We start from the raw sequence: 24550 nt of genomic DNA on the forward strand, positions 1-24550 counted from the left end.
ATTAATGCGCATGCACGTTAGAAAAAATCAATAATAAAATATATGTGTTTGTTGGATAAGCGAGAGTCTAATGTTCCGCTGCCTCAAATTCCCGTTTCTTCTTCATGTACGCTTCCTCTAATCCGGGAACGACGTCTAAAAAACCCTGCGCGTCGATTCGACGCCATTCGCGTTCGAGCGACGTCACATCGCGCGCCGTTTGAATTGAACGCGACGCAATCCAACCGGCGTGCTTCAACGACAGGTCACATGACCCCTCGCTCGTCGCGCACAAATCGCCGACCGAATTGCGATCCAATCGCGGAAAAAATAAAATACCGGCGATGCGTTCTAAATTTTCGAGGGGCACGCGAAACTCGGTGAGCGGACGTTTGATATCAATCGGTCGATTGGGAACCACGAAACTCGCCAAATCCAATCGATCCCCTTTCCGTCCCAATATAATTTTATACAAATGCGTTGGCACGGCAACGTCATTCTTTCCAATAACTTCATAACGAACGAAGCGTTTACCGTTCTCGTCCGTCGCCTCGGGAATCCACAGAGGCCCGGATATAATTTCAACGTCATCGTACGTTTCCTTAGCTAACTGTCTACATTTCATTTCGAGAAGATTCCAATAGCCGCTATTGTTATCGATATTCTGCGGTACGACGTTCGTTAGAAAGAACGTCTCGTCCATCGCCGATTGGCTGTGCTTGTTGTTTCCGGCCGGCACCATGTGACCACGTGACCAACCGCTTTTCCAAAAGTCGCTATTCGCGGATTGGAATTGTTTGGGCACGTGATCGTCCGGCCGGAAGCGCGAAGTTCGCCGATTGGCCGGACCGTCGAGATGAGCTCGACATAGGCGTTCGAGCGACCAGAGGGGCACGCGACGGGCTTGGTCGTAGTGAAGGGCGTGGTTTTCGTAGTGGATCGTGTCGGGGCCCGTGCTCGGCGTTCCGTAGCGACTTAGGCTCGGTTTTGTGCTCGGGTGGAGCTCTGCGTCGGGGTTTTGATCGATTAGGGTACGGTGAACGAGTTCGGTTGCTGCTGCGCCCGCTGCGATGCCGACGAGAAGGCGTTGCATCGCGTAGCGGATCCCAAAGAGGTCCCAACGTACCGAAGTTGAACTTGAAGCTTCTAGGTAACTGCACGCAAAGTCTCGAACCTTCTCGGCGTCGAAAAGACGATTATTTGCTTCAGAGAAACGAGACGATGGAATCAAAGCAATGGCCCGGATAATTCTTTGGCGAGGATCGAGAAGGTACAAGTGGGCGTTAGCACGAAGAGCCAATGGCAACCGATGATTCCGTTCACGTTCGTGTAAACAGTATATATGCAAGCCCTCCGTAGGCGCGTTCATAACTCCAAAATCGATCGATCTCACCTATTATGTCTGGACGTGGCAAAGGAGGCAAAGGTCTCGGCAAGGGCGGCGCGAAACGCCATCGCAAGATCCTTCGCGACAACATCCAAGGCATCACGAAACCGGCGATTCGTCGTCTCGCTCGTCGCGGCGGCGTCAAGCGAATTTCGGGTCTCATCTACGAAGAGACGCGCGGCGTGCTCAAAGTCTTTCTCGAAAACGTCATTCGAGACGCCGTGACGTACACGGAGCACGCGAAACGAAAGACGGTCACCGCTATGGACGTCGTGTACGCGCTCAAGCGTCAAGGACGCACGCTATACGGTTTCGGCGGATAAAAAACTGAAAAAAAACTCAATATTTTCATTCACGTGCATACACTCGTATTATATAACAAGTGCATACTGTTGTGTGATTGATTGATTAAAGTTGAGAGCCTTTTTCCGTTGAACAATAGTCGATGCCTTTGGCTAGAGCATTGGCCACTAAGCGAGCGTTCTCGATCTTGGCGTTCCATCCCATTAGACCGACTCTCCACACCTGAGACAAATTGATGAATGAAATGAAATTGCTATTAGATATCATTTGCCTTTCCAACAGATGGACCCAGTCCTCCAAGTACTGCTATATTGTACTCGTCCAGCAGGTACTGGAGCATCACTTTCCAGTCCTTCACGTGAGGAGGAACTTCAACCAGAGTCACAGTGGGCAACCTCAGGGCCTGTCACAACAGCTATGTACTAACCAAAGAAAGAAAAATGCGTACTTTACCTTATCAGAGACAAACCACTTCAAACCCAGTTTATCCCCCATTTCCCAAAACGCTTCAACCACTTCCCGGTGTTTTTTCCACGAGTTCTCCAAACCCTGTTCCCACGCAACAAAAAAAGAGAAAATCCTAACCCCGCACACGCCCTTGCTTATAGTCTCGCCTCTTCAGCTAGAATGAGCAGGGCTTCGCGTAGAGCCAAAAGACCGTGAGAAGGCCACGTAGCGTGATAACTTATAAATAAAGGGAGATAAGCCCAGGCACCAAAAGCTCTCAAATCGAAACATACAAAAAACTCCCGCCAATGCCTGCACTCTTCGACAGTGTATCAGCATTGAAATAATGCGTCGGCGGCTCCGTTTTCCGCTCGGAAATCTTCTTCCTGCACATTGCAAGTTGTTTGTAGGGGTGAGTCAACGTTTTCCTACTCTACTAACCAAGCCCGAGGACCAAACGTTATGGGAGCCATGCCCGTGGGAGCGGACAACACTTTCTGGCTGCCAGCATACACAACGTCGATTTCTACGTCAAAAAAGGAACCCGTTGCTAGTAACGCACGTTAACGAATTTTTTAGAAAACCCACCCCATTCGTCGGTGAATAGGGGCACGCCGCCTAGACTGGCGACGGCGTCGACTATCAGTAGACAGTTGTATCTGCAGTCGCATTATTACATAGAAAAGAGACGTAGACAACAAAAGGGGGGAGCTACTTGCGACAAACGCGGCCGACTCCCTCGAGGGGTTGCACGACGCCTCCGGTCGATTCTCCGTGCGTTAGAAAGAGAACGGCGGGTCGATGTTTCTCTAGAGCCTACGGGGATTGATAGCCATTGTCTTTTTTTTCAAGTCATTTTACCGATTCAATTTCTCCCAGCTCAAACACGTGACCGATAGGCTTCTGGAAGGGAATTAGATCGGCGCCTTCGCACAAAAAAACAACGCGCGTAGTAATGCCCTCTCTCTTCCCCCGCGGCGAGCGTCGTTTCCACCTAATCGCTTCGCTATTTTGCTCGCACGCTCGCCCCAGAGGCCGTTTTCGCCGATCATGACGCGATCGCCGCGTTCGACGACGTTCGTTAGCGCGCACTCCATTCCAGCGTGGCCCGTGCCGGCGACGGTGAACGTGTGCTCGTTGCGCGTCTGGAAGACGTAGCGTAGACCGGCGCTGACGTCGAGCAGGAGGCGATTGAGTAGATAATGCCCAGGCGGTAGAACGGAGCCCGAATAGGCGGCTGCGACGCGCGGGTGCACATTGGACGGGCCCGGGCCGAATAGTTTGAGCTCGGGATTGGGTAGCGGGTCGAAAAGGCGGGAGGGCGGAGACAAAATGGCTGACATGATGATGACAGATGATCCGGGAGGCTGAGATGATGTGTCGATATCGAAAATTCTATTTCTGTTTTGTTTGGTTCGAGACAAAAGATAGCACGGTAAGATAACGCGTAGCTGCGTGTGCTTCGTTTCGAAGTGTAACAGAAAACGAAATAAATTTTTTCGACAACGATTCCTTTGTGCTCTCGCGCTCACGTGCACGACTGTTCTTCATTTTTCTTTGTGGCGCATCTCCGTCTAGTAGAATAGCACACGAGACAACTCCTGCAGGCATCCGTATGAGTCCATCTGGACAGTAATCGATATCGACCATCATTCGGTAGGGCTTTTTGGGCTGAACGCGTGAAGGTGTGGCCAGTGCTCATAATTTAGTCTCGCTAACGTTCGAAGAAGGTTAACACGAAGACATGTCTTCCGCAAAGGATGCATACTTTTATGGCACTAAGCCAACACACTCCTGGCGTGGTGTAATGTTGGGACAGAATCGTGAGAAAATCGTGACCGAATTAGCGCCTCGTAGGAAACGATACGTCAAACGGGTGCACACAGGACGAAATTCGATACTCGAACTTTGCTAGTTTCCGTACACCCCGAAAAAGACCCCTGTTTACATGTTTAATTCCAGGAATAGAAAGCCTAAGCGCGCAAACATTGTCAACCGAACGTCAGTCAGTCAATAGACGATATAATGGGGGCTCCACCGCACGTCAATAAAATCGTGCGCCTATGTTGGGATAAAATTACCATTTCTGACACCTGTACCGCGCCGATCTCGTCAGTCTCACACACACGCACAAAAGACGTTATTACCGCCCTCGAGAACGATATGCCGATTGAATGGCACGTGTCGTCTAGGCGCGCCGCGATAGGGCGTCAAAACCGAAAAATTTCGTCCACGTCAGACGTGGAGGCGTGAAAACGAGAGGTCACTGTAAATGGCCACGAGTCTGGGCACGTGGCGCACCGACACCCACACGTGCAGGTCTCGCGACCAAACAGTTCGCGATCTTCGCAGTCGAACGAGAAGGATTTGGGATTTGCAAACGAAGCGCGATCGACTAGGCGTGCCTTATCGCAACCGAATCTCTCGCCGGCGCTTATCGCGAAGAATTCCCATGGCGACAGTTGGAGGGAGCAGCGGATCGGATCAGACGTCGCCGGCACCTGATTCTTTGCGCACTTCTCGGGCTTTGGGCAGTGGAAAAGCACCCGACGGGGGCTCACGTGCGCATCGCGAACTCGCTAAAGTAAGCTGAGCGAGATAACCTTCCGGTGAACCCCCGATCTTATCAGTCGATCGATAAACGAATTAGCAGAACCAGTTGGACGAGTTTGCTAATTGGGGGACGTCCCCCTGAAAAGAAAGAGCGAGGGGGGTACTAAAGTGACCTCACCGTCGCAGTCGAATCATAACTATCTCGTCGCCCGAGTCGAGCGTTTGTACACCCGGAGAAATGGAACCGAAAAAACAGAGAATGCTTCCGTGGCTGTGGCACCGGCTTGAAGAGCGAAGCATTCACGGTCTCGAATGGGTCGCTCGCGATCAGTTCATGTTCCGTATGCCGTGGGTCCATGCTAAAAAGAAATCGTACGACGTCTCGCGCGACGCGGCGCTCTACAAGCAATGGGCCATCAACTCGGGCAAATACGTAGCGCATCGCGACATAGCCGATCCGACGACGTGGAAGATCAATTTCCGATGCGCGCTCAACAGTCTCAAGGGTCACATCGATTGTCTGCGCGTCGACGAAATCGACGGCTTTCGCTACTACCAATTCAACAAGCAGGCGCTCCACGAGCAGCTCGAAGCCGATCAAAATCGCCTCTATCGTAAGAGCGTTACGTCGCCTCGGGATGAAATCTACAACGCCACGTTTCCTGGTTTCTTGTTTTTTTCGATTAGAACGCCGCAGTTCCGACTTGTCGCCAGGCGGATTTCGTCGCTCGCCCGCGTCGACGCCGGGACCGACGCCGTCGCCGGGAAAAACGGTGAGGAAGGAGTTTTTTGTCGCGTACTTCCTGCTCTCGGCGCGCGAGAGATCGCGGCTCTCCTACGGCTTCGTATGACTGAATATCGTTCGTTTATAGCCTATGTCGCTTTTCGGACACCCGGGACCGATGACGTCTCGCGCGCCCATGTCTCTACCGCCGCCACTGCCACCGATGAGCCAGTTCGATTCGAACGGTAAGAGAGGCGTCCACGACGCGTCCGCGCCCCATCCCGGAAATACGACTCGTTTCGCGTCGAGACGAGTCGTTCTCCTTTCGAAGCCGAGTCCGTTGACCCCGTTTCGATGGATTGACGCGGGTCGCGGCTTCGGTTTCGGCGTATCGCGCTCGTTTCTAACTTTTCCCCAAATTTCCCCCCTCCTCCTCCCCCTTCGCAGCGGGTCTCGTGCACGAGCAATTGATGACGCCGCCGCGCGACGGCGACGAAAGTCCGCCGCTTTCGTCGGCGAGTTCGCATCACGGGCAATCGGAGGTTAGCGACGAGGTGAGCGCGACTTTTCGCGGTGTTTTTGTGCGGGGGAACTCCCACGTTTCCTGTTAGTCACGCCTACGTTTTGGGGTTATCGCGTTGCCTCGTCTAATAAGGAATTTCCCGCGCGTCGCGAGCGACTCCTCCATCTCGCGTTTTCTCTGAATTGTTGTTGTTTTGCAGCATCCCCAAGCGACGCGTTCGCCCGATTCGGGAAAGGGAGACGACTCGAGCAAAGACCAAGACGACGAACTCATTGGTACAACGATAAACAAAAACATACTTACCGTGTTCTATCGTTTTCTTTCGCCGCGCGCGCAGAGGAACTGGAGATCATAACGCGAATCGTCGACGCCCTTCGCGATCCGGACAGCGCGAAGACGATGACAGGTGAGATCACGTGAACATATTGCGTTTCCGATCGGACGACCAATTGGCGTCTCGTTCTCGTCTGCGCAGACTCGCACGAAATGGAAGTCGTCATCTTCTACCAATCGAAAGAGGTGGCGCGTCATCGCGTCACGAATCCGAAAGGCTGTCGCATCGGCTACAACCCCCAAGGCGTCAAGCCGAACATCGGATCGGACGACTTCCGCAAGCTGTTCGGCGAACCGGAACGCACCCAAATCAACCTCCCGGATCCGGTCAACGCCTCCCGGGACATGATGGACGTCCTGAACGCGATGCAACGCGGCCTCCTTCTCGACATGAAGCACAACGACATGTTCGCCGTCATGCTCGGCCGCTGCTCCGTCTACTGCAACGACACGCGCGTGGAGACGAGCGAACGCGGCAAACTGAATCGCATCGAACGCACCAAAGTCTTCGACTATCGCACCCTCTTCAAGCCGAGCTTCGAAAAGCATCGCAAATATCACACGGGCTGCCCGAGCCAGGAGCTCTACTTCACCTTCGGACAAACGTGGTCCAACGATCGGCTTCCCGAAGAGAATCTTCTCTCCATCGCCGTCGTTCACTCGCGCGCGCGAGCCGAAGCGCGCTCCCTCGCCAATCCGCCGCATCCGATAGCGTCGCGAAATAACGATCGCAATGCGAATCTTGAGCTGTTTCCGCGCACGCCTGAAGACGACTACGCCCACCTTCTTTTGGCGCCAATTCCGAAGTTGTCGTCGTCGTCGTCGACGACGAGTTCGACTACATTGCAGTCGCCGATGTAGGGAGATCGCTCTCTCGTGATGTCTCTCGGTTTTTGGAACCGGAAATCAATGAACAAATCTCGTGTCTTTGTCAGCAAAAACTCCCCTCCTCTCCCCCCGTACTCTCTGTTTGTGTAGAGCTAGGCGTTTCCTCCTCTTTTATAACCTGGTTCTTTGGGACCCTGAACCTACATTTTTTTTGGTAATCCTGGTTTCTAGCGTATGGAACCCTGTGTGTCTGTGCTGTCTTTCTCTCCTTCTTTTTGTAGTTCATTCTCTATGTGACTTTTTGCTTTTACATCTTCCTACTTTGTTTCCTAGTGTGACGTTCTTTGTTTTCTTCTTTTCAGTTCTTTTTTTTGGTGAATTATTTAGTAAGGCACAATGCTTTTAACAATGTCCTTGGAAGTCTGTGAGGCTTCTGGGGGCTACTGCTACACGTTTATGTTGTTAAGCAACCTCTTTCCTACTGTTGATCATTATTATTAATAAAAGACTTCAAAAAAAACGTCTCTGGCGGTCCCCAAGCGGCGTTTAGGGTGGGTCCACGAGCCGTCGTTTTCTCAGGGAATATGACCCTGAGGCCTGAACTTGCGATAAATCTAATCAGTGGCTCAAAATAGCACTATCATAACTACCGGTGAAAGAGCCCTGAGAAAACGTTATTGTATCTTTTACAGGATGTCTTAGGTGGTGGGAACATAGGCGCTTAGCCAGGCCTCCGTACTTTCCACGTGCGCTTTAATTGGGAGCACGAGCTGACTCGGGAATTTAAGGAAGCAAGAAAGTCTGGTCATTTTTGTACCGGGAAGATCTACTACAATAGCTAAGGAAGGAAGTCCTTCCACAATAGATCTATTTACGGAAGCATGCACGAACCCGAGGCATTACTTGGGGTTCAAGACTTCTGCTAACACCTCTTTCTTCGAGCTACCGATTACGCATACTTTGAGCTCGTTTACACAGTTCTTTTGCTATGAAAAGCAAGAGAACGAACTGATCAGGGTCTTGGCTCGCGTGATCGCGCAGTAAGTGCGCTACCACGAGACAGCCAGTCCTCGTTCGATTGCGGAAAAGCTACCTGTGTTCGCTTGATTGAGGACAGTTCTTAGAACAATTCAACTGTGCGGCGTACAAAACATCATCGGCAAGCTGTCGCACCTCCTTTCTGCGCGCCAAGACCATTAATTAGGTTGTTTTTGTTGAAGAGTATCGTGGCAGCAGGGCGAGAAGTAGGAAAGTCTACAAATAAACAGTCGCAATTGTAGGAGCAGGGGCACATTTTAAGGTCAAAGAGGAAAAAAGGCGTGGTCCCAAGATTATTTCAGCTACATATATTAATTTTACTAACGATGACCAAAGGGTGCGGTGCTATATTCATAAAATGAACGGTTTCGTGAATAATTAAGACAGAGGAATTTTCTGCGTGCAAATCTTGATCAAAATTTAAAAGTTAGAGACACGTCACTTAGGCTAGAACCTCTCAGCACCCTTTAGTCACGTTTAATTCGCCATACCTAAACTCTTTCTTGCCAGTGGGACCAATCTGAGTCTTAGGATATGAAAAACAATATTTTCTACTATCGACGAGAAGTATATTTCGTTATTGACTCGCAAATCCACACTACGTACCAGGAAACGGTGACTGACCCGGAGCAGCGACTTAAACCACGCCGCCCTAGCACCAAGCGACTACCCAAAACTCAACGGCGATGCGGCCAACCACATCTTCCCCCAACCGAGTCCTACCTCTGCCGCCAGAAACGCCCACCTGACGAAACTGCTCGTCGTCATGGAACGCGGCCTTGTAGTCGGAATTCTAAAACAACGACATTTGCGCGACGATGCTCGGTCAGTGCAGCGTCTACTGAAGCAACGTGCGCGATCAAGCGACGACTTGGAGAGACGGCGCGCCCGGTCGCGGGGTCCTACGCTACAACGAACTTGAAGGTGTTCGCCTACTAAAACGGCTTTCAATCGATGCTTGAAAACGTCGTCCACGAGGACAGAGAGCCCAGTCCGGAATTCGGACGAACGTGGAATAACGTGGAATCAGGATGGCGATGGCGGCGGCGACGGCGACGGCACCCGGGTCACTTTGTGGTCGCCGGCCGCCACCGCCGCACCGGTCGCCGTTCAAAAAGCGGGAAGCGACGTCAATCGGACGACGGGAAGCGACGAGGGTGCGGAAGCGATGGAAGTATATACAGTATGTATAGACCTCACTATATAAAATCCCTTGTATCTGATATCACGATGCTTTGTGCTTTTGCGTCGCGGTCGCTTTTTCAACAAAAAAATCGCTTCCCATTCGCGAAGAAAACAACATGGAGGAGGATCCCTGGCTACGCCCTTATCCGGTTCCCATTCTATAGAACTGTACGAGAACGCAAAGACATTGGTCGACGAGTCGTGCCCTCTCACGTGATCAGTCCTGAACATCGCAGGGAGCTGAAGTGGCACTGCTCGGGGAGGACTGAGCGCGCCGCGTCACTGCACGGGACAGCATCGGACAGCAAAAGAACTCCAGTGAGAGAGAAACGAGAGGGCTAAGCGCGCGCAGACACGAGGTCCCCCGGCCCCACTCTACAATTAAGAATCATCCTTTCTGCTAAAGAAACTTGCTACAGCGAAGCGATTAGGACATTCTTCGCGCTGACTTTTACCCGCTAGTTCCAAGAACGCGCGAACCTTTGGTCCAATTATGGCCGACGGGGTACGAACAGGTAAGCAACGCCCAATCCCGGAAAAACGACCGCGCAACGCTTCTAGCGTTCGCGCGTCGCGCCTAAACATATCGCACTCGCATTGCCGACCCCATTCCCATCGTTTAGCGAGACCAAAACGTGCGCGAAAGCGCGCAACGCGAAAAAAGAAGCTGACCTTCGAAGCGCGCCGCCGCGACCGACGCCGGCGACTTCGAGGGTCAACGCGACGACGAAACAAAGTGGACGAAGTAAAACAAAGAAACGCTTCCCCCGCCCACCTCCGAAAAAATTTTTTCGCCCAGAGTGAAGACGCGGCGACGAGTAGCGGCAGCGACACGATCCCCATCGACTTGGAGGAATCGAATCTCGACGCCCACGAAGCGGAAGGCACGCGCGCACGCGACGCGAAAAAAATTTTTCCCCACGCCTCTATATAGTTCTCCCTCGTAATTTCGTAGCCGAAGCGACGTCGAGCTACGAAATGACGATCATCGTCTTCTACGGTCCCGAAGAGGTGGCGCGTCATCGGGTGACGAATCGGTACGGGTGCCGACTCTTTTATTCGTCGCTTTTCGACGGCGGCGACGTTCTACTGCCGATCGGCGTCGAGAGCTTCGAACGCCTATTCGGCGATTTGCATCGCGCTCAAATCGTCATGCCCACGCCTCGTCCCGGAAAACGAGCGAGTCAAGAAAACGTGGGCGTGGGCGACGATTTGTCTCGACTGCTCGAAACGATGGAACGCGGCCTTCTGCTCGACATGCACGCCGGCGATATTTTCGCGACGGCGCTCGGTCGATGCGCGATCTATTGCAGCGATCGTCGCTCGGCGACGACGTCGCGGGGCCGACTCGAACGCGACGAACGAACGAAAGTGTACGACTACGATCGACGATTCGTGCCGTCGTTGCGCGCCTACGCGACGGCGGCGACGGCGGCGGCACGGGGCGAGGCGCCGAGCACCGAGCTCTATTTCACGTTCGGGCAAACGTGGAACGATGCGCGACCGACGGAGGAGAATTTGCTCTCCGTCGCCGTCGTGCACGAGCCGGCGCGAAGGCTCGTGCGCGACGCCGGCGTAGCGCGTGCGTGCAACGTCGTCGCGGCGATTCCGCTGGAAATCGACGACGGCGAGTCGAGCGACGACGAGTATTTCGTCGCCGAAGCGGAGAACGATTCGTAGGGACCCCCACGTACCCGCGGTCTCGTTTCCCACTCCTATTGCATGCTTACTTTTTTTTTGAGCACAAATTCGATGTCATGTCTGTTCTTCGAGTTTTACGACGATGCCGCTGAAATGGGTCGCGCCGCGTTCGACTGTCGACCATTCAATTCCCTGGTCGAGAATGCGCTCGTCGAAGTTTTTGCCTGCCATCGTCGATTGTCCGACGTCGTAACTGCCCGCGCGAATCCAGACTTGAAAAGCGACGCGAACCCAATACTTTTTCCCCGTCGGCTTGTCAACGTATCTAGAGGGGAGACATATAAAAACTATGCATTGTGTTGGTACTAATACTCTTTTTTTCTGGCATATGCTTCGAGTCCGGCGTATTTAATAGTGGGAGATAGAAAAATTTTCTTTGTGTTGAATCCTTTCGGTTTCCAGTCATCAGTGAAGTGACCTTTGCCTTCAGATATTTTACTTCCTCCCAGAGCAACGTCGCCTTCCATCGCACATTAACTAAACTACCCCCCCTATTTATTCTTCTTTACCTGGAAAAAGTAATTGGCCTGTGTCAAGTATTGGCCTAATCTTATCAACTGCTGTGCCGTGATAGGCTCGATGATGTGTGTCCCATACTTTGTTTGCTTCTGCTGATGGATTTAATCTAAACAAGATCCTTAGCTAACAATCTCAATTAAGGATTGTAGAACGGTTACTTAAGTCCAAGTCGACACCAACCGACTGGAATAGCATAAAGTGCGGGCGGACTGCCTCGGTTGTAGTAGTCCAAATCGCCGCGTTCAGCGTGACACTTTATGCAGTAGCAACAGTCATACCTGCTATCTACAAAAATTTCTACAAAAAAAAGAAAATATCATAGGAGGCTGTATTTATAGCAACCCCCCTCTTTCTTTCTCTCATACCTGGTATGACCAATGTATTAAAAAACCGGTGAACCAAAGCCTGGTACTGGCACGGACTGCCTTTTGGAAGAACTTTTCTCTGTTCAGGCACTACAGATGAACTTTCAGACACATTCAAGGCTGAACTTGATACAATTTCAACTTCCACGCATTGCCCATACAAATCAACGACGGCCCAGCAATTCTGACTCCGCAACTCCGTCTCTACCTTGCCCTGATTCTTCCCGTTAATATAAAAATACAAGGCTCGATCCTTGATTTCCACGCCCACGCGCCCGTCCACTTCCACGCTTTTCAAACTGACGCTAGAATAGTTCTCCTGCCTAAAATACATAAAATTGTTATCCGGGCGTTCCCTTGCATGATACATGTAGCGCAATTATTAATTAAATAATCGCGCGAGTGGCCACCTCGAACCACGCCCACCCCAACAACCACGTTTTCCGCCTTCCGTACTGAGTTCTCGCGTCGACGATGACGTCGCGATCCGACAGTATCACTGTGCCGCCTTTGAGAGCCGCCGAACTGTTCGCTATCGCCGCGCTCTCCGGCGAGCGCGACGTGACGCCAATTCGAATCGATCCCGACCAGGCGGCGACTTTGCGACGAATTCGAACCTCGAAACGGCCTTTCAGGGGCTGTTTTGAGAAGACGATGCCTTTGTCGAAGCTCGACTCTGGTGCCTTGCGCTCGGCGACGCGACCGCCGTTTGTTATCGCCGCCTGAGCTCCGCAGACTTCGTGGAATTGCACGTCAGCCATAGATGTCGGCACGTGATACGAAGCGCGCCCGGATAAAAATTGACGTAGGGAAAAAGGCTAAAACCTAATTATAATTTGCCTACGGATCCCCCCTCTCGCTCGGGTTCCGCTTTCCACCCCCGTTGCATGAGTAATTTTTTTGAGCACAAATTTGATTTTGATGTCATGTCTGTTCTTCTAGTTTTACAAGAATGCCGCTGAAATGGGTCGCGCCGCGTTCGACTGTCGACCATTCGATTTTCTCGTCGGGAATGCGTGCGTCGATGTTTTTGACTGCCATCGTCGATTTTCCGACCTTGTAACTGCCCGCGCAAATCCAGACTTGAAAAGCGACGCGAACCCAATACTTTTTCCCCGTTGGCTGGTCAACGTACCTAGAGGGGAGACATAAAAACGTCATTATGCATTGTCTTAGTATTAATACTCTTTTTTTCTGGCGTATGCTTCGAGTCCGGCGTATTTAATTGTCGGAGATAGAAAAATTTGCTTTGTATCAAAATCCTGCGGTTTCCATTTATCGTTATAGTGACCTTTGCCTTCGGATATTTGCTTTCCTCCCAGAGCAACGTCGCCTTCAATAGGGCAATAGCTAAACCGCTCCCTACTTATTCTATTTTTTATTACCTGGAAAAAGTAATTGACCAGTGTCGAGTATTGGCCTGATTTTATCAACTGCTGTGCCGTGATAGGCTCGGTGATGAGTGTCCCATACTTTGTTTGCTTCCGCAGATGGATTTAATCTAAACAAGATCCTTAACTAACAATCCCAACTAAGATTGACGTATGGTTACTTGAGTCCCAGGCGACACCAACCAACTGGAATAGCATAAAGTGTGGGCGGACTGCCCCGGTTGTAATAGTCCAAATCGCCGCGTTCAGTGTGACACTGTATGCAGTAGCAACTGTCATACCTACTATCCATAAAATTTTCTACGCAGAAAAATATCTTTAAGATCTTATTACCGCAATGTCTTTCTCTCATACCTGGCATGGCCAATGTGTTAAAAAACCGGCGAACCAAAGCCTGATACTGGCATGGACTGCCCGGGAGTTTTAGAGGAACTCTTCTCTGCTCAGACTTCACAGACAAAGTCAAACTTCCGAACGCATCTGACACTGGCGAAATCTGTCCCGCCGTCAAAGAATCAACGCTCCGATGCCCATCCCAATCGGGTCCGGGAGCTTGAATGGTAACGGACTCGACTTTGCCGTACACGTCGACGACGACATAGCGTGGCGACGGCACGTCGCGAGCGGCGACACCCTGATCTCGTCCGTCGACGAAAAGATGAAGTTCGTTGCCGTTGAGACAGGCCACGCCCACAAGAGAATCAAGCGGAAGATCGTCGAGGTTGCTACAGTAACCCTCTTTGATCTGCGCAGAATCGACTCGAAATATAGAGGAAAAGCACCGGACGCATAAACGTACCTTTTTGCCGTCGCGAAAGACGGAGGTCGAGTTGACGACTATCGATCGCGATTTGAGACTCGTCGCCGTTTGAGGCAGATCGCGCTTGAGCGCGTCGGGACTTAGGGACGTGACGCCAATCATAACCGATCCCGACCATCTGGTATTGACGCGATCGAGTCGAACCTTGGGAGAGCATGTAGAAAGTAAGACACGTGCACTGGGTGACACAGGGGCGGAGCCAACGCCAAAGGACCGTCTGGTCCCTCGTACCTGAAATACTTGGTTATTCGGCAGGGGAGTCTCGCTTAGGACGACGCCGAAGTTGTAGCTCGACGTTCGCACTGCCGTGCGATTGTCGTTGGCGAGCTCGACGTACTTGCCACGCGCCGCGGCGCTAAATCGAAAGCCGACGCCGCTCCTAAAACAGAAAGGACGCTCACCTTGGGGGAGTCGGAAGAAAAAAATTTTCATAACAAACACGGGGGTACTGTACCTCGATGGCGTTGTCGCCGCCCCATCCGGCAGCGACGACGACGACGGCGACGACGGCGACGGCAACGACGCGATCTAGCCAAAATAATGGAATCAATAAACAGGAAATCGCGTATATCGGCCTTCCGCTAGGGATCAGGAATAGCGGGTGTTTAGACGTTGGCTTTGTGCTCCGCCTCTCCTCCTGCACATTCCTCTAGCTCACCACGCAAATTTAGGCAAAAAACCGGTTAGACAGGTTTGGGCCCCACCCTCTGCAAGTCTGACGTCATTCAGACCGGAGGGGCAAGGAAGCGTACGTCCCAGTATTATCTTACATCCGCCCTTCCGCCGTCGCTTGCGGTCGTCGTGGGAACCACCACCGCCTTGACACGTTCCTCTGCAAAACACGAAACAGAGAGGGAAATCCCCGTGACTATCAAACATTAGGAAATTTGTGTTTTTAATTAAGTTAGTGTTATCCCGTATGTAGCAATAAAAAACAAACCCTATATAGAGAACGTCGTCTTTCTTACTTTTCTTGCTCGTTATGATAACCTCTTCCGTTTGTCCGTACAAGTCGACAACAGCGAACAAGGGCTAAAAAATATTAGAGATAATAGAGCCCACGTGACACTTATCTCCTTACAACGCGAGGTAAATCTCTCGCAGCGACGCCCTGGTCTTTACCGTTGACGTACACGTGCATCGTATTGTCGACGTAAAAAGCGACGCCAACCCGATCTTTTTCCTACGACAACGTTATATAGCCCCCCATTCCCTTTTCTCACGAATCTTCAACCTTGAGCGTGTCGAGCGATTTTCCGTAGCCGTCCTGATGCGTCGTTCCGTTGTGGAGCACCGTTGACCCGGACACGGCCCACGTGCCGCGCGACAGCGCCGTGCACGTGTCGGGAAAGGAGGAACGGTGGAGATGGTCCGGCTTTTGGGTCGTTAATCCGATTTCGATTGAGCCAGACCAACGCTTTGCCATGCGTAAGATGGAGACCTAGAATTAAGATTATTATTAATAATGGAGACGATATGATGCGATTTTACCTCGAAAATTTCGTCCGCTTGCAGTGGTTCGCTGCTCAGGACGACGCCGTTGTTGAAGCTCGACGTTCTACGCGCCGATCGGCGTCCGTCTTTCAGTTCCACGTGCCGGCCGTGGTATTCGTGAAAACAGTGAAGCCCTTCCAAACCTCGAAAAAAATATGAGATTTAATATATATATGAGATTTTTTTCGCTGTGCCGCCGACTTTTCACTCTGTTGCTATCCAAGCTGCGACTTCGCGACGACGGCAGGTTCTCCGTCTTGTCGACGACCTCCACTTCCGCACATTGTCCATACACATCAACAACGCCATACACCCCTAAAAAAATAAGAGACGAAGAATAAAGACTATATAGGTGTCCTATCTCAGTAATAAGAACTGTTTCTTACCGGCTGGCACTTTGCGAGCGGCGACTCCCTTATCGTCCCCGTTCCAATAAAAGTGGAGATTCCCGTTCGCCTTTCGCATGACCCCAATCCGTCCGCCCTCTTGAAACTGATCGAGATTGATCGGATAGTCGCGACGCAACGCGCTGCCGTCCTTCATCACCGACGCACCGGACAGCATCCACGTGCCGTGATCGACGCTCGTCATCGTATCGGGAAACGCCAATTCGTTCGGTCGAATCGTCGTCACGCCGATTTCCGCCGAGCCGGACCAACGCGTCACTCGTTTCAACATCTTCACTTCGAACAATTCGCCGTCGCGCAACGGACGCGACGTCAAGCCGACGGCGTTGTTGAACTCCGACGTCGGCGTCGCTCGACTCGCCCGTCGCCCGTCGGGCGGCACGCGCAAATTTTCGCCGCAGAGACGATGGAACCGCAACGGTGCGTCGAAAGAATAGCCCAGATCGTCGTCGTCGTCGTCGTCGTCGTCGACATCGACTCGTGCCGCCGCCGCCACGTCGTCATCGTCGTCGTCACTGTCTTCGATAGTTCGAAATTCTTGGCGGAGCAAATACGATATTTATTAAATAATTTCTTCTGTTTTCTTTATTACCTTCGGTTTCTGACGTTATGCTGACTTGAACGCACTTGCCGTACATGTCGACGAATCCGTACACTGTGCGCGGTAGGCCGCTCGCCGCCACGCCCTGGTCTCGACCGTTGATAAAGAAACGCAAGTCGCCCGAGCCGGTGCGCATCACGCCGACGCGATCTCCAACCTTATTAGTTGAGGAAAAAATCGTCAAAACACTATCGTACTAGGTTGCAACTATTTAAGGCTTAACATCACACTCCTATATAGGCTTTTTAGATGAATAATAGGCGAGGGTTGTAATAAAATAAACAGATCGTCGCGCGCTTATTTTCCTCTTCCCCACTTACACTCAAATTATCGAGAGTTTCGCCGTAGTCGTCGGACAACAGAGTGCCGTCGTGTTGAATGCCGTCGCCGCTCATAATCCACGTTCCCGTGCGCATGTTCGTCATCGTCGACGGAAAATCGAAACTATCGGGCGCGTGAGTCGTGACGCCGACTTCGATGGAACCGGCCCATTTTTCGCTGACTCGATCGACGATCACCTCGAAAATTTCGTCGCCCCGCAACGCGCGATTCGTCAAAACGACGCCGTAATTGAACTCCTCGGAGGACCTGAAAGATTAATATTATAAATTATTGATCTCACGTAGTACGTGTACTAGTTACTTTAAACGTTGCGCCATCTTGCCGTCGTTCAGCACGCGCGCCAGTTTGCTGCCACGCGGGTAAAAGCGAACGGGATCAACGCTCAATTCGAGCGACGACGCTACAGAAAAGAAAAGAGAAACCCCGTCACTTACCACTCAAGTGCATTGAACTAATAATAAGATTATTCTTACCTCCGACTGTTTTCGTTTCTTCCGCTGTGCCGGCGACGAATGTTCCCGTCGCTGACGTCAAGGCGATTCCGCACGTTCGTCCGTACAAATCGACGACGGCGTACGTGTCACGTGGAAGATTGCGAGCGGCCAATCCCTGATCGACTCCGTCGACGGTGAAATGCAAATTCCCGTTCGTTTTTCTCACAACGCCAATGCGCGATCCAACCTAAAATAAATAAATAAATAAATAAATAAATTTGTATTCCTACTTTAAGTGATTCTGCGTCGTGTTTCGTATAGGGCTTGTCGGATAGACGAACGCCGTCCTTCATGACGTCCTCGCCGCCCAACATCCACGTGCCAGACTGTAGATTCGTCATCGTTCCGGGAAACGACATTTTGTCTGGTCGATGCGTCGTCATGCCGACTTCCACGGCGCCGGACCACTTGGTAACCTGCTCCTCTATTACAATCTATATATATATATATATATGTAATTGAAGTGAGGTGGTTCTGTGCTCTGTTTCTACCTCAAAGAGTTCGTTGTCTAGGAGAGGTCGATTGCTCAGTATGACGGCGTTGTTGAATTCTTCTAGAGGACGCTTTCGCTTTGCCTTTCTCCCGTCTGCTAATAATTCGATGAAACGGCCCGTTTTGGAATGAAACGTCAAACTGGCGGAATCTACATCAAACAGTAATTTGATAAATATTCGTAACCATTTTTTTATTTGCCTTCTTTTTTGGCTGAATTTGAATTTGATGCGATTTCGACTTCCACGCATTGCCCGTACAAATCGACGACGGCCCAGCAATTTCGACCGCGCAACTCCGCCTTCGCCTTGCCCTGATTCTCCCCGTTAATATAAAAATACAAGGCACGATCCCTGATTTCCACGCCCACGCGCCCGTCCACCTCCACGCTCTCCAGACTGACGCTAGAATAGTTTTCCTGTCTAAAAAAATTAAATTCACATTCGAGCGATTCGTAAAGTAACGCGATTTGGTGGATCTCCCCTCGAACCACGCCCACCCAACACAACCACGTTTTCCGCCTCTTTCGTACTGAGTTCTCCCGTCGACGATGACGTTGCGACCCGACAGTATCACTGCGCCGCCTTTGAGAGCCGTCGAGCTGTTCGGTATCGTCGCGCTCTCCGGCGAGCGCGACGTGACGCCAATTCGAATCGATCCCGACCAGGCGCCGACTTTGCGACGAATTCGGACCTCGAAACGGCCTTTCAGGGGCCGTTTTGAGAAGACAATGCCTTTGTCGAAGCTCGACTCGGGTGTCTTGCGCTCGGCGACGCGACCGCCGTTCGTTATCGCCGCCTGAGCTCCGCAAACGTCGTGGAACTGGTCAGCCATCGACACGTGCCACGTGATACGAAGCGCCCCGGATACATTTGACGGCGGGGAATTTGAAAAGCCTCTAGAAGGCGCTGTTTTCGGTCTTCAAACCAGTAAAGAAGTTGCAAACTCTATTCTAACGTACGCCTCTAAGCGCGCACGGCAGCACGTTGTGCAAATATAAGAGAAAAGGCTCCTTTACCTAGACGTCTTTCGGAAGCATAAATTCGGGAGTCTGGGGCTCGCTGGTTGCTCCTTTAATCTTTTCCTCTGACCAGCCTTTACTTGCTAGAAAGCCCTTCCAGTCCGGTGGAGTCTCCGGAAGCAAGTTTTGCATGTGCGTCCAAAATCTTCAAAAAAACTCACTCGCTCTCACAAACTGAACTGTGATGATTATCTTACTTGAAATGATAAACGTCTGGTTTTCGTACCAATCTGCACTGAAATCCGTAAGTCAGATTATCCCACAGATAACCAAATTTCATGATTTCGCGAAACACTCCAATCCTCGCTTTCATCTAAAATAATTTCGACATAGAGCCGATGTACCCATAACGATACCTCCAAAAAGTAGTGCTCTCGAAGAGGTCGTTCCTCTGGATAGGAAAGATCAAGAAAATCTACCACGACTGAGCGTCCGTTTGGAATTGACTCAAACTCCTCTCCCGTCTCAATAACCTAGCGTAGGCAATAAAAAACGTTGCCTCAACAAAAAATGCAAGACGCGTAACAACTCATACCTTCAGAACGAGATTGTAGCCTTTGAAGCCAGTCCAGTCAAAATAGAAACGAAGCGAGTCGTCATACTGAAACGGTGCAAAATTGATAGAGCGATCGATCCACGTCGTGTACTTTTCAAAGTCCCAACTACACGAACAAAAGCGTGATTATATTCAGTTAGCTTGGAAGTAATTGATTGGTTCTCGGCCAAAACTATGTACGTACTCGTCAACGGCAACTTTTGATCCCGGTGGAGCTTCGGTTATTCTCATCCTATTAATTATTAACTAAATCATTGACGTTGCCTTGCTGGCTTACGTTGCCAAGTCAACAAATTCGCCTGGCTTCGGCGTCCACGTCTTGACGGCGTGACCCACGTACTTATCAATGAGCGAATTGACAATGGCCGGATCGTTTTTCAAGTTCAGTTCTCGGATATAGCTAAAGAACAACAACAAAACGAAATGAGAACCCAACCAAAATGTTTTTCTGGACTAATTGCCTGTCCGAAGGATGCGCTTCTGTAAAGTATCCAGCAAAAGGAAGATAGAGCTTTGGTTTGATCTTTCGTGCCATTGCCACCCTGTAGTTCAAGATTTTCTTTCGTTCCATTTTAATGTAGTCCATTTTGAACTTTTCTAAACAAGAACAGACACTGAACCGCCACCGCAAGGATACTAAACGCATTGATGCAGTGCTTACCTGAATAGCGACCGCCCATAAAGGAGACAGGATACGACGTCGCGCCACCTAAAAAAAAACACGAAACCATTCAGGCAGAAAGCCTTAGAAAAAATGCTAATCAAATAAAACCACGGAAACGGACGCGAAGACTGCATATTCATTCGTAAAACGGTTGGGGCCGGATCGAGGACAGCATACCAGCAAAGTCGCCCATCATGAGATCGACGTCGCGAGGCAAATGACCGTAATTGGGCTTGGAACAGTCGACGGCATTGAAAATGATGTGACCCTTATAGTCGATAAGCAGACACGTGTCCATCTCGCGATGAACCCCATCGGGCAGAATCATGAACCGCAAATCGTCATTCACCACATGCCACGAGCCCAACTCGAGCACCGTGACATTGTTCATGTGGACGCCGTAGTGACGTTGACGCGAGAAGACGGGCATGACGAGCTCGCCGACAAAGATCGGCACGTCGGGATTTCGCTCGGCGACGAGTTTCAGCGTCGGATAGCTGAGATGATCCGAGTGCAAATGACTTATGTAAATGAGATCAGCGTGAGTAAGCTCATCAAGCCAGCCTGGCGGTGGTTCGTGGAGGAGCCACCAGCCGCGAGCGAATGCCGGGCCGACGAGCCAAGGATCGGTGAAAAAGGTCACGCCGCCGAATTTCATTTTGACGCAAGCGTGAGTGAAATAAGTGACGGTGACTTCGCCGCGTTCGATCACGCGGCGCGGTCGTGCATCGACTTCCCACGGCTGCTTTGGAATAATGACTTCATAGATAGATAAGCCGCCTTCAGCCGTCGCTTCGACAACCAATTCCTCTTGGGAAAACACCTCCGGCGGATTAACGTACTCCATTGTGCTCGCGTCTAACTTCCAGTTGTGTTTCGTGCATTGGACGATGCTCGGACAGTTTGACGGCACGGGATTCTCGACGTCGACGTCGGCACGAACGAATGTTCCCTCTTGATGATAGCACACGTTGCGACACGCGCGAAAACGCAAACTGTCGCCGTAGTCGTTTTCCCACGGCTCGTCGATTTGTTCTGAGCTCTTGAATAGGATGATGCTCTCCTTGTTGAGAGCTTTGATCGTGACGCCCGGCTTCAGCGCGTCGACCTCGGCCGAGTTCAGCCTGGCGACGAGACGACGCTCTTCCATGCTCATACTCTCGGAAATGACCGAATCAGGGAGTGTGGGCTCATTTTCACCGACCTTAATTAGTTAACACAATCATGAAAGGAATGTCACACGCCATCCTTACCCCAGTTTACCGTCAGACGTCAGCGTTTGTTTTGAAGGAATCCAAGGAAGGCTCAGTGATTGCATATGCATAGACCAAGGACGTCAGCAATCTGTTTGGTATGCACTCATAAACAAGCATCGAGTCAATATCAACAAGATTAAAATTTCATTAACTAGATGCAGCTTTAATACTAATCAATCAATAATAATCATAACAAATGCGTGTTCAAAAGCAAAGCGCGATAAGTAAATAATTAATAAAAGCAATTTCTAAGACGGCTTTTCAAAAAATCGTAGTACAAGGTACGTGGCAGTTCTTAGTATGACTGCGAGAACTATGAGACCGAGAATACACTGCCACGTGAGAAGGGTTATGTTAAAGTCTTTCAAAATGTCCGCGCCTTGAATTAGAAAGTCCGAGCCGTTTTGCGCCACGATGGACGTCACGTTCTCGCACACGTCATAAGCAGACACGACGGGATCACATCTTTAATTAATTGCTAATATGCTAATAAATAATTTTAATATCTCGCTACCTGAATGATTGACTTCCCGGGCCAAACTCCGCGTTGAGAAGAGCGCTGAAGCAGAACAGAATCGGCGACAGATAGGAAACCCACGTGATCCACGACGGAAGATGAACAACGTAAAATCCGCCGAGAAGCATAGCGGTCAGCAGAGTCACGCTAGACACTGTTATCAATTGCTTGGCGTTTTTAACAAACGAACCAACGAAGAGACCCATAGACTACAAAAGAAAAGACTCTTAAAAATTTTTTAAATAATTTTCTAATTCGTACCTGCGCTGCTATGGCATTGAGCCACAGGATGAGCAGAGACGTAATAAATTCGGGACCAGCGCGCATGCCGGCCATCCAATAGGTGACAATCCAATAAAGAAGCGGATAAATAATAATTAGAGGCATTTCACTAAGACTCTAGGAAAACAGCGGCTCTCAGCACACAGCACATTTTTTTTCGTCTACGCTACCGACTTTAGAGAGGAAATAAGCGGAAAGACGATACGATCCCGCGGCTCTTTCTTTGAGCACAATTGCCCTTTCTTGTCCCACTATAAGAATAGGTTACGATAGAGTGAGTCTATAGATCTTGTATACTGACATGCTAGAGCCGCCGGAAACATGCTGTTGAAGCACCAGTAAACAGTAGGAAAGAAAAACTACAGTAGAAGAAGAAGATATAATGACTGGAATTCAAATTCTGATTTTCTCTTACAAAACCGTATTTATCTCGAATGTTCTTCTCTTCTCTCTCCGTTCGAAACCACACGATTCCAACCACAAAGGCCATGAGCAAATTCTATAAATATAAATTCGTCCTTTTTTGACTCCACCCTAAGTCATCTAACCTGAATCAGATATAAACGACTAAGTATTTCGGGTCGACTTTGATGAAAGGACCGCCGAAGGAGAACGCGGAACTGAGTCCAAAATGACGTAGGAAATTTGCTATAATCATTTTCCTCGTAGACGTCTACGGTGTCAACTTTTTCCCTTCCAACGGTCCCGTTTTCCACTAGGACGGACATGGGATAGCCGCCCAAGTCGACGGCACGGCTCAGGCTAGCACGCTTGGGAGCCATGGCAACGTGAACGTGATTGGGTTCGGATTCTTCAGGGATGCTTCTTAAGGGTTTTTCTAGCGGCGGATTTTGTAGTGCCGATAAAAAGTGCGAGCCTCTGATACGTAGTTTTGTCTCACATGTTTTTTTTGAGAATGTGCAAGTTGGCTTACCTTTCTTTGAATGATTGTTTTATGTGCCGTTTCTGTTCATCGCTTCCCGTGACGAGTTCAACTAAAAATTACTCTAAATAAAAGGGGTAGCGCCGTTCATAGACATCCACGTACGTATGAAATCAGCTGGATTGTAGTATCCACGACAGGGGTATCCAACGTAGTCAAAATATTCAATAACGCAATTAGCAGGACCAATATACGCAACCTTGAAAAAACAAATTATAAATTAGTACTGATAATAATTGAAATCTCACCTCTCCTTCGCACAAAAGTAACAACTTGTCAAACTCATTGTAGCACTGCGTATTGGGCTGATGTATGGTTGCAACGACAGTCTTCCCCTCTTCCGTAGCCAAATGCTTGACGGTTCGAAGTAGACTTTGAGCTGAGCTCGAGTCGAGGCCTGACGTTGGCTCATCCAGCATCAAGATCGCTGGATCAGTCAAAAGTTCGCCGGCTATGCTAGCCCGCTTCTTTTCACCTAGAGATTACATAATATTATTTATTCTAAGGAATTAATAGTTTAGGTGTACCTCCTGACAGGCCAGTGACAAACATATTTCCAAATACTAGTGAAAATGAGGTTTGATAGAATTTCGAGAAACAAGTAGTCCTTACTTGTATTTTCGCAGTGTTTAATTTTCAGTGCCTCCATAGCGTGATCTACCTGAAATAACAAATAAATTAAATCTTAGGACATTCTTAAATAAAATCACCATCATGAGCTTTTCCTTCGTACTCATCGACGACGGAAGTCGAAGGAGAGCCGAGTACTGCAACACATCAATCCCTCGTGACGTCAATAAAGCGGAAGCTCTTTCCCTTACGGTCAATGATTGCTTCAGAGTCAGGTAAGTGAAGTAGACGTCGGTCTGGAGAACGTAGGATATCTGACGTTTGAGTCTCTTGCTCAGGGGCTGTCCATTCATTTCAACGTGGCCTTTCATCGTGTAGGATTTTTTCAAACGACCCGAGAGAACATTAAGAAGAGTCGTCTTGCCAGCACCTTTGCAATTCAAATGAAGTACGTTATGAAATGATGTGTGAAGGGAAGGAGATCCCAAGGAGCAAGCTCTCGCTCTATCTTACCGCTCGGTCCCATCACTGCCATCATTTCGCCCCGTTCGACGCCGCCTGATATCGTTTTGAGAATGTCCTTGTCTCCTGCTCGCACGTGGACGTCTCGAAACGCGAGCGAGACGCCGCGACGCGCCACAGTCGCCGAGACGGCGTTTACGGACACGCGATGTGGCGACGAGACGGACTGGTTGGCGTTCGCCGTCATGGTTGTGACTTCGGATGGTGTAATACAGTAGCACCTCTGCACCCCTTTTACGTACTTACTATGCGTCATCGCGCAGCCGCATATTGAACTGGTTGGTCGCGTGCAA

At 50.2% G+C, this 24550-nt stretch overlaps 9 protein-coding genes across 17 annotated transcripts; 3 read left to right on the plus strand and 6 right to left on the minus strand.

Moving 5' to 3' along the window:
- Positions 1-1579, minus strand: LOC136196694 (nuclease EXOG, mitochondrial-like). Its single transcript, XM_065986290.1, has one exon. The coding sequence runs from the start codon at positions 1346-1348 to the stop codon at positions 68-70; it is 1281 nt and encodes a 426-aa protein (XP_065842362.1). The 5' UTR covers positions 1349-1579; the 3' UTR covers positions 1-67.
- LOC136196932 (histone H4) lies at positions 1378-1689 on the plus strand. The gene has a single exon (XM_065986590.1). The coding sequence runs from the start codon at positions 1378-1380 to the stop codon at positions 1687-1689; it is 312 nt and encodes a 103-aa protein (XP_065842662.1).
- Positions 1642-3494, minus strand: LOC136196696 (alanine--glyoxylate aminotransferase-like). The gene is made up of 10 exons (XM_065986294.1): positions 3111-3494; positions 2978-3042; positions 2832-2932; positions 2705-2775; positions 2558-2642; positions 2410-2502; positions 2284-2353; positions 2123-2218; positions 1941-2072; positions 1642-1891 (listed from the first exon to the last, which is right to left on the minus strand). Exons 1-10 carry the CDS (start codon positions 3457-3459, stop codon positions 1775-1777), a joined length of 1179 nt encoding a protein of 392 aa, XP_065842366.1. The 5' UTR covers positions 3460-3494; the 3' UTR covers positions 1642-1774.
- Positions 3495-4870: 1376 nt separating this feature from the next.
- On the plus strand, positions 4871-7528 carry LOC136196691 (interferon regulatory factor 5-like). 2 transcript variants are annotated; one of them, XM_065986286.1, is made up of 7 exons: positions 4871-5283; positions 5357-5442; positions 5542-5638; positions 5841-5947; positions 6116-6191; positions 6254-6322; positions 6392-7528. In XM_065986286.1, the coding sequence occupies exons 1-7, from the start codon at positions 4908-4910 to the stop codon at positions 7108-7110; spliced, it is 1530 nt and encodes a 509-aa protein (XP_065842358.1). In that variant the 5' UTR covers positions 4871-4907; the 3' UTR covers positions 7111-7528. The 2 variants fall into 2 exon arrangements, with proteins under 2 accessions (XP_065842358.1, XP_065842359.1); XM_065986287.1 differs by having other exon boundaries at positions 5841-5935.
- A 151-nt stretch (positions 7529-7679) lies between these two features.
- Positions 7680-12662, minus strand: LOC136196695 (neuralized-like protein 4). 3 transcript variants are annotated; one of them, XR_010672304.1, is made up of 8 exons: positions 12342-12662; positions 11886-12208; positions 11679-11817; positions 11511-11626; positions 11314-11461; positions 11031-11266; positions 8607-8908; positions 7680-8331 (listed from the first exon to the last, which is right to left on the minus strand). XR_010672304.1 is itself a non-coding variant. In XM_065986292.1 (7 exons), exons 1-6 carry the CDS (start codon positions 12644-12646, stop codon positions 11056-11058), a joined length of 1242 nt encoding a protein of 413 aa, XP_065842364.1. In that variant the 5' UTR covers positions 12647-12662; the 3' UTR covers positions 7682-8331; positions 11031-11055. The 3 variants fall into 3 exon arrangements, 2 of the variants coding, with proteins under 2 accessions (XP_065842364.1, XP_065842363.1); XM_065986292.1 differs by lacking the exon at positions 8607-8908 and having other exon boundaries at positions 7682-8331; XM_065986291.1 differs by lacking the exons at positions 7680-8331; positions 8607-8908 and having other exon boundaries at positions 10974-11266.
- LOC136196698 (interferon regulatory factor 5-like) lies at positions 8147-11093 on the plus strand. Of its 6 annotated transcripts, none has more exons than XM_065986301.1 (5): positions 8147-9618; positions 9763-9815; positions 9924-10045; positions 10100-10184; positions 10256-11093. In XM_065986301.1, exons 2-5 carry the CDS (start codon positions 9794-9796, stop codon positions 10978-10980), a joined length of 954 nt encoding a protein of 317 aa, XP_065842373.1. In that variant the 5' UTR covers positions 8147-9618; positions 9763-9793; the 3' UTR covers positions 10981-11093. The 6 variants fall into 6 exon arrangements, with proteins under 6 accessions (XP_065842373.1, XP_065842372.1, XP_065842370.1 ...); XM_065986300.1 differs by having other exon boundaries at positions 8148-9618; positions 9732-9815; XM_065986298.1 differs by having other exon boundaries at positions 8149-9659; positions 9707-9815.
- A 102-nt stretch (positions 12663-12764) lies between the features above and the next one.
- On the minus strand, positions 12765-18792 carry LOC136196686 (neuralized-like protein 4). Its single transcript, XM_065986279.1, has 23 exons — positions 18459-18792; positions 18128-18348; positions 17926-18077; positions 17665-17868; positions 17414-17621; positions 17241-17340; positions 16919-17186; positions 16590-16755; positions 15977-16534; positions 15792-15905; positions 15588-15733; positions 15331-15537; positions 15178-15279; positions 15065-15128; positions 14867-14928; positions 14551-14624; positions 14328-14475; positions 14076-14240; positions 13631-14021; positions 13438-13576; positions 13271-13386; positions 13071-13218; positions 12765-13020 (listed from the first exon to the last, which is right to left on the minus strand). Exons 1-23 carry the CDS (start codon positions 18758-18760, stop codon positions 12810-12812), a joined length of 4266 nt encoding a protein of 1421 aa, XP_065842351.1. The 5' UTR covers positions 18761-18792; the 3' UTR covers positions 12765-12809.
- A 64-nt stretch (positions 18793-18856) lies between these two features.
- Positions 18857-21332, minus strand: LOC136196689 (cytidine monophosphate-N-acetylneuraminic acid hydroxylase-like). The gene is made up of 9 exons (XM_065986284.1): positions 20345-21332; positions 20165-20212; positions 19965-20100; positions 19781-19903; positions 19688-19735; positions 19483-19609; positions 19304-19420; positions 19145-19260; positions 18857-19092 (listed from the first exon to the last, which is right to left on the minus strand). Exons 1-9 carry the CDS (start codon positions 21321-21323, stop codon positions 18945-18947), a joined length of 1842 nt encoding a protein of 613 aa, XP_065842356.1. The 5' UTR covers positions 21324-21332; the 3' UTR covers positions 18857-18944.
- Positions 21333-21544: 212 nt separating this feature from the next.
- LOC136196688 (uncharacterized) lies at positions 21545-24502 on the minus strand. Its single transcript, XM_065986283.1, has 15 exons — positions 24249-24502; positions 23987-24165; positions 23876-23932; positions 23778-23826; positions 23693-23728; positions 23414-23640; positions 23271-23364; positions 23157-23217; positions 22771-23101; positions 22638-22721; positions 22524-22581; positions 22397-22473; positions 22202-22339; positions 21938-22149; positions 21545-21888 (listed from the first exon to the last, which is right to left on the minus strand). The coding sequence occupies exons 1-15, from the start codon at positions 24442-24444 to the stop codon at positions 21672-21674; spliced, it is 2016 nt and encodes a 671-aa protein (XP_065842355.1). The 5' UTR covers positions 24445-24502; the 3' UTR covers positions 21545-21671.
- Between the last annotated feature and the right edge of the window lie 48 nt (positions 24503-24550).

The sequence above is a fragment of the Oscarella lobularis genome, chromosome 16 (assembly GCF_947507565.1).
Source record: "Oscarella lobularis chromosome 16, ooOscLobu1.1, whole genome shotgun sequence".
In the NCBI taxonomy this organism is placed as follows: domain Eukaryota; kingdom Metazoa; phylum Porifera; class Homoscleromorpha; order Homosclerophorida; family Oscarellidae; genus Oscarella; species Oscarella lobularis.

Bases quoted from the DNA above. Each gene is read 5' to 3' on its own strand.
- LOC136196694 (XM_065986290.1), bottom strand. From the start codon at position 1,348: ATGAACGCGCCTACGGAGGGCTTGCATATATACTGTTTACACGAACGT.
- LOC136196932 (XM_065986590.1), top strand. From the start codon at position 1,378: ATGTCTGGACGTGGCAAAGGAGGCAAAGGTCTCGGCAAGGGCGGCGCG.
- LOC136196696 (XM_065986294.1), bottom strand. From the start codon at position 3,459: ATGTCAGCCATTTTGTCTCCGCCCTCCCGCCTTTTCGACCCGCTACCC. The intron at 2,933-2,977 runs GTAAAATGACTT...CAATCCCCGTAG, and splicing joins AGCTGGGAGAAATTGAATCG to GCTCTAGAGAAACATCGACC. The intron at 2,503-2,557 runs GTTAGTAGAGTA...TGCAATGTGCAG, and splicing joins ACGTTTGGTCCTCGGGCTTG to GAAGAAGATTTCCGAGCGGA.
- LOC136196691 (XM_065986286.1), top strand. From the start codon at position 4,908: ATGGAACCGAAAAAACAGAGAATGCTTCCGTGGCTGTGGCACCGGCTT. The intron at 5,443-5,541 runs GTGAGGAAGGAG...GTTCGTTTATAG, and splicing joins CGCCGTCGCCGGGAAAAACG to CCTATGTCGCTTTTCGGACA. The intron at 5,639-5,840 runs GTAAGAGAGGCG...CCCCCTTCGCAG, and splicing joins GAGCCAGTTCGATTCGAACG to CGGGTCTCGTGCACGAGCAA.
- LOC136196698 (XM_065986301.1), top strand. From the start codon at position 9,794: ATGGCCGACGGGGTACGAACAG. The intron at 9,816-9,923 runs GTAAGCAACGCC...CCCATCGTTTAG, and splicing joins GGCCGACGGGGTACGAACAG to CGAGACCAAAACGTGCGCGA. The intron at 10,185-10,255 runs GCACGCGCGCAC...GTAATTTCGTAG, and splicing joins CGACGCCCACGAAGCGGAAG to CCGAAGCGACGTCGAGCTAC.
- LOC136196695 (XM_065986292.1), bottom strand. From the start codon at position 12,646: ATGGCTGACGTGCAATTCCACGAAGTCTGCGGAGCTCAGGCGGCGATA. The intron at 12,209-12,341 runs GTACGGAAGGCG...TATGTATTTTAG, and splicing joins ATCGTCGACGCGAGAACTCA to GCAGGAGAACTATTCTAGCG. The intron at 11,627-11,678 runs GTAACCGTTCTA...GATCTTGTTTAG, and splicing joins TGGTGTCGACTTGGACTTAA to ATTAAATCCATCAGCAGAAG.
- LOC136196686 (XM_065986279.1), bottom strand. From the start codon at position 18,760: ATGGCTGACCAGTTCCACGACGTTTGCGGAGCTCAGGCGGCGATAACG. The intron at 15,734-15,791 runs GTCGGCGGCACA...ATTTTTTTCGAG, and splicing joins GGATAGCAACAGAGTGAAAA to GTTTGGAAGGGCTTCACTGT. The intron at 13,387-13,437 runs GTAACCATACGT...GATCTTGTTTAG, and splicing joins TGGTGTCGCCTGGGACTCAA to ATTAAATCCATCTGCGGAAG.
- LOC136196689 (XM_065986284.1), bottom strand. From the start codon at position 21,323: ATGAGCATGGAAGAGCGTCGTCTCGTCGCCAGGCTGAACTCGGCCGAG. The intron at 19,736-19,780 runs GTAAGCCAGCAA...AATAATTAATAG, and splicing joins GAATTTGTTGACTTGGCAAC to GATGAGAATAACCGAAGCTC. The intron at 19,093-19,144 runs GTAAGATAATCA...GTTTTTTTGAAG, and splicing joins CCAGACGTTTATCATTTCAA to ATTTTGGACGCACATGCAAA.
- LOC136196688 (XM_065986283.1), bottom strand. From the start codon at position 24,444: ATGACGGCGAACGCCAACCAGTCCGTCTCGTCGCCACATCGCGTGTCC. The intron at 23,641-23,692 runs GTACACCTAAAC...TGTAATCTCTAG, and splicing joins TGTCACTGGCCTGTCAGGAG to GTGAAAAGAAGCGGGCTAGC. The intron at 22,722-22,770 runs GTTAGATGACTT...TTATATTTATAG, and splicing joins GTCGTTTATATCTGATTCAG to AATTTGCTCATGGCCTTTGT.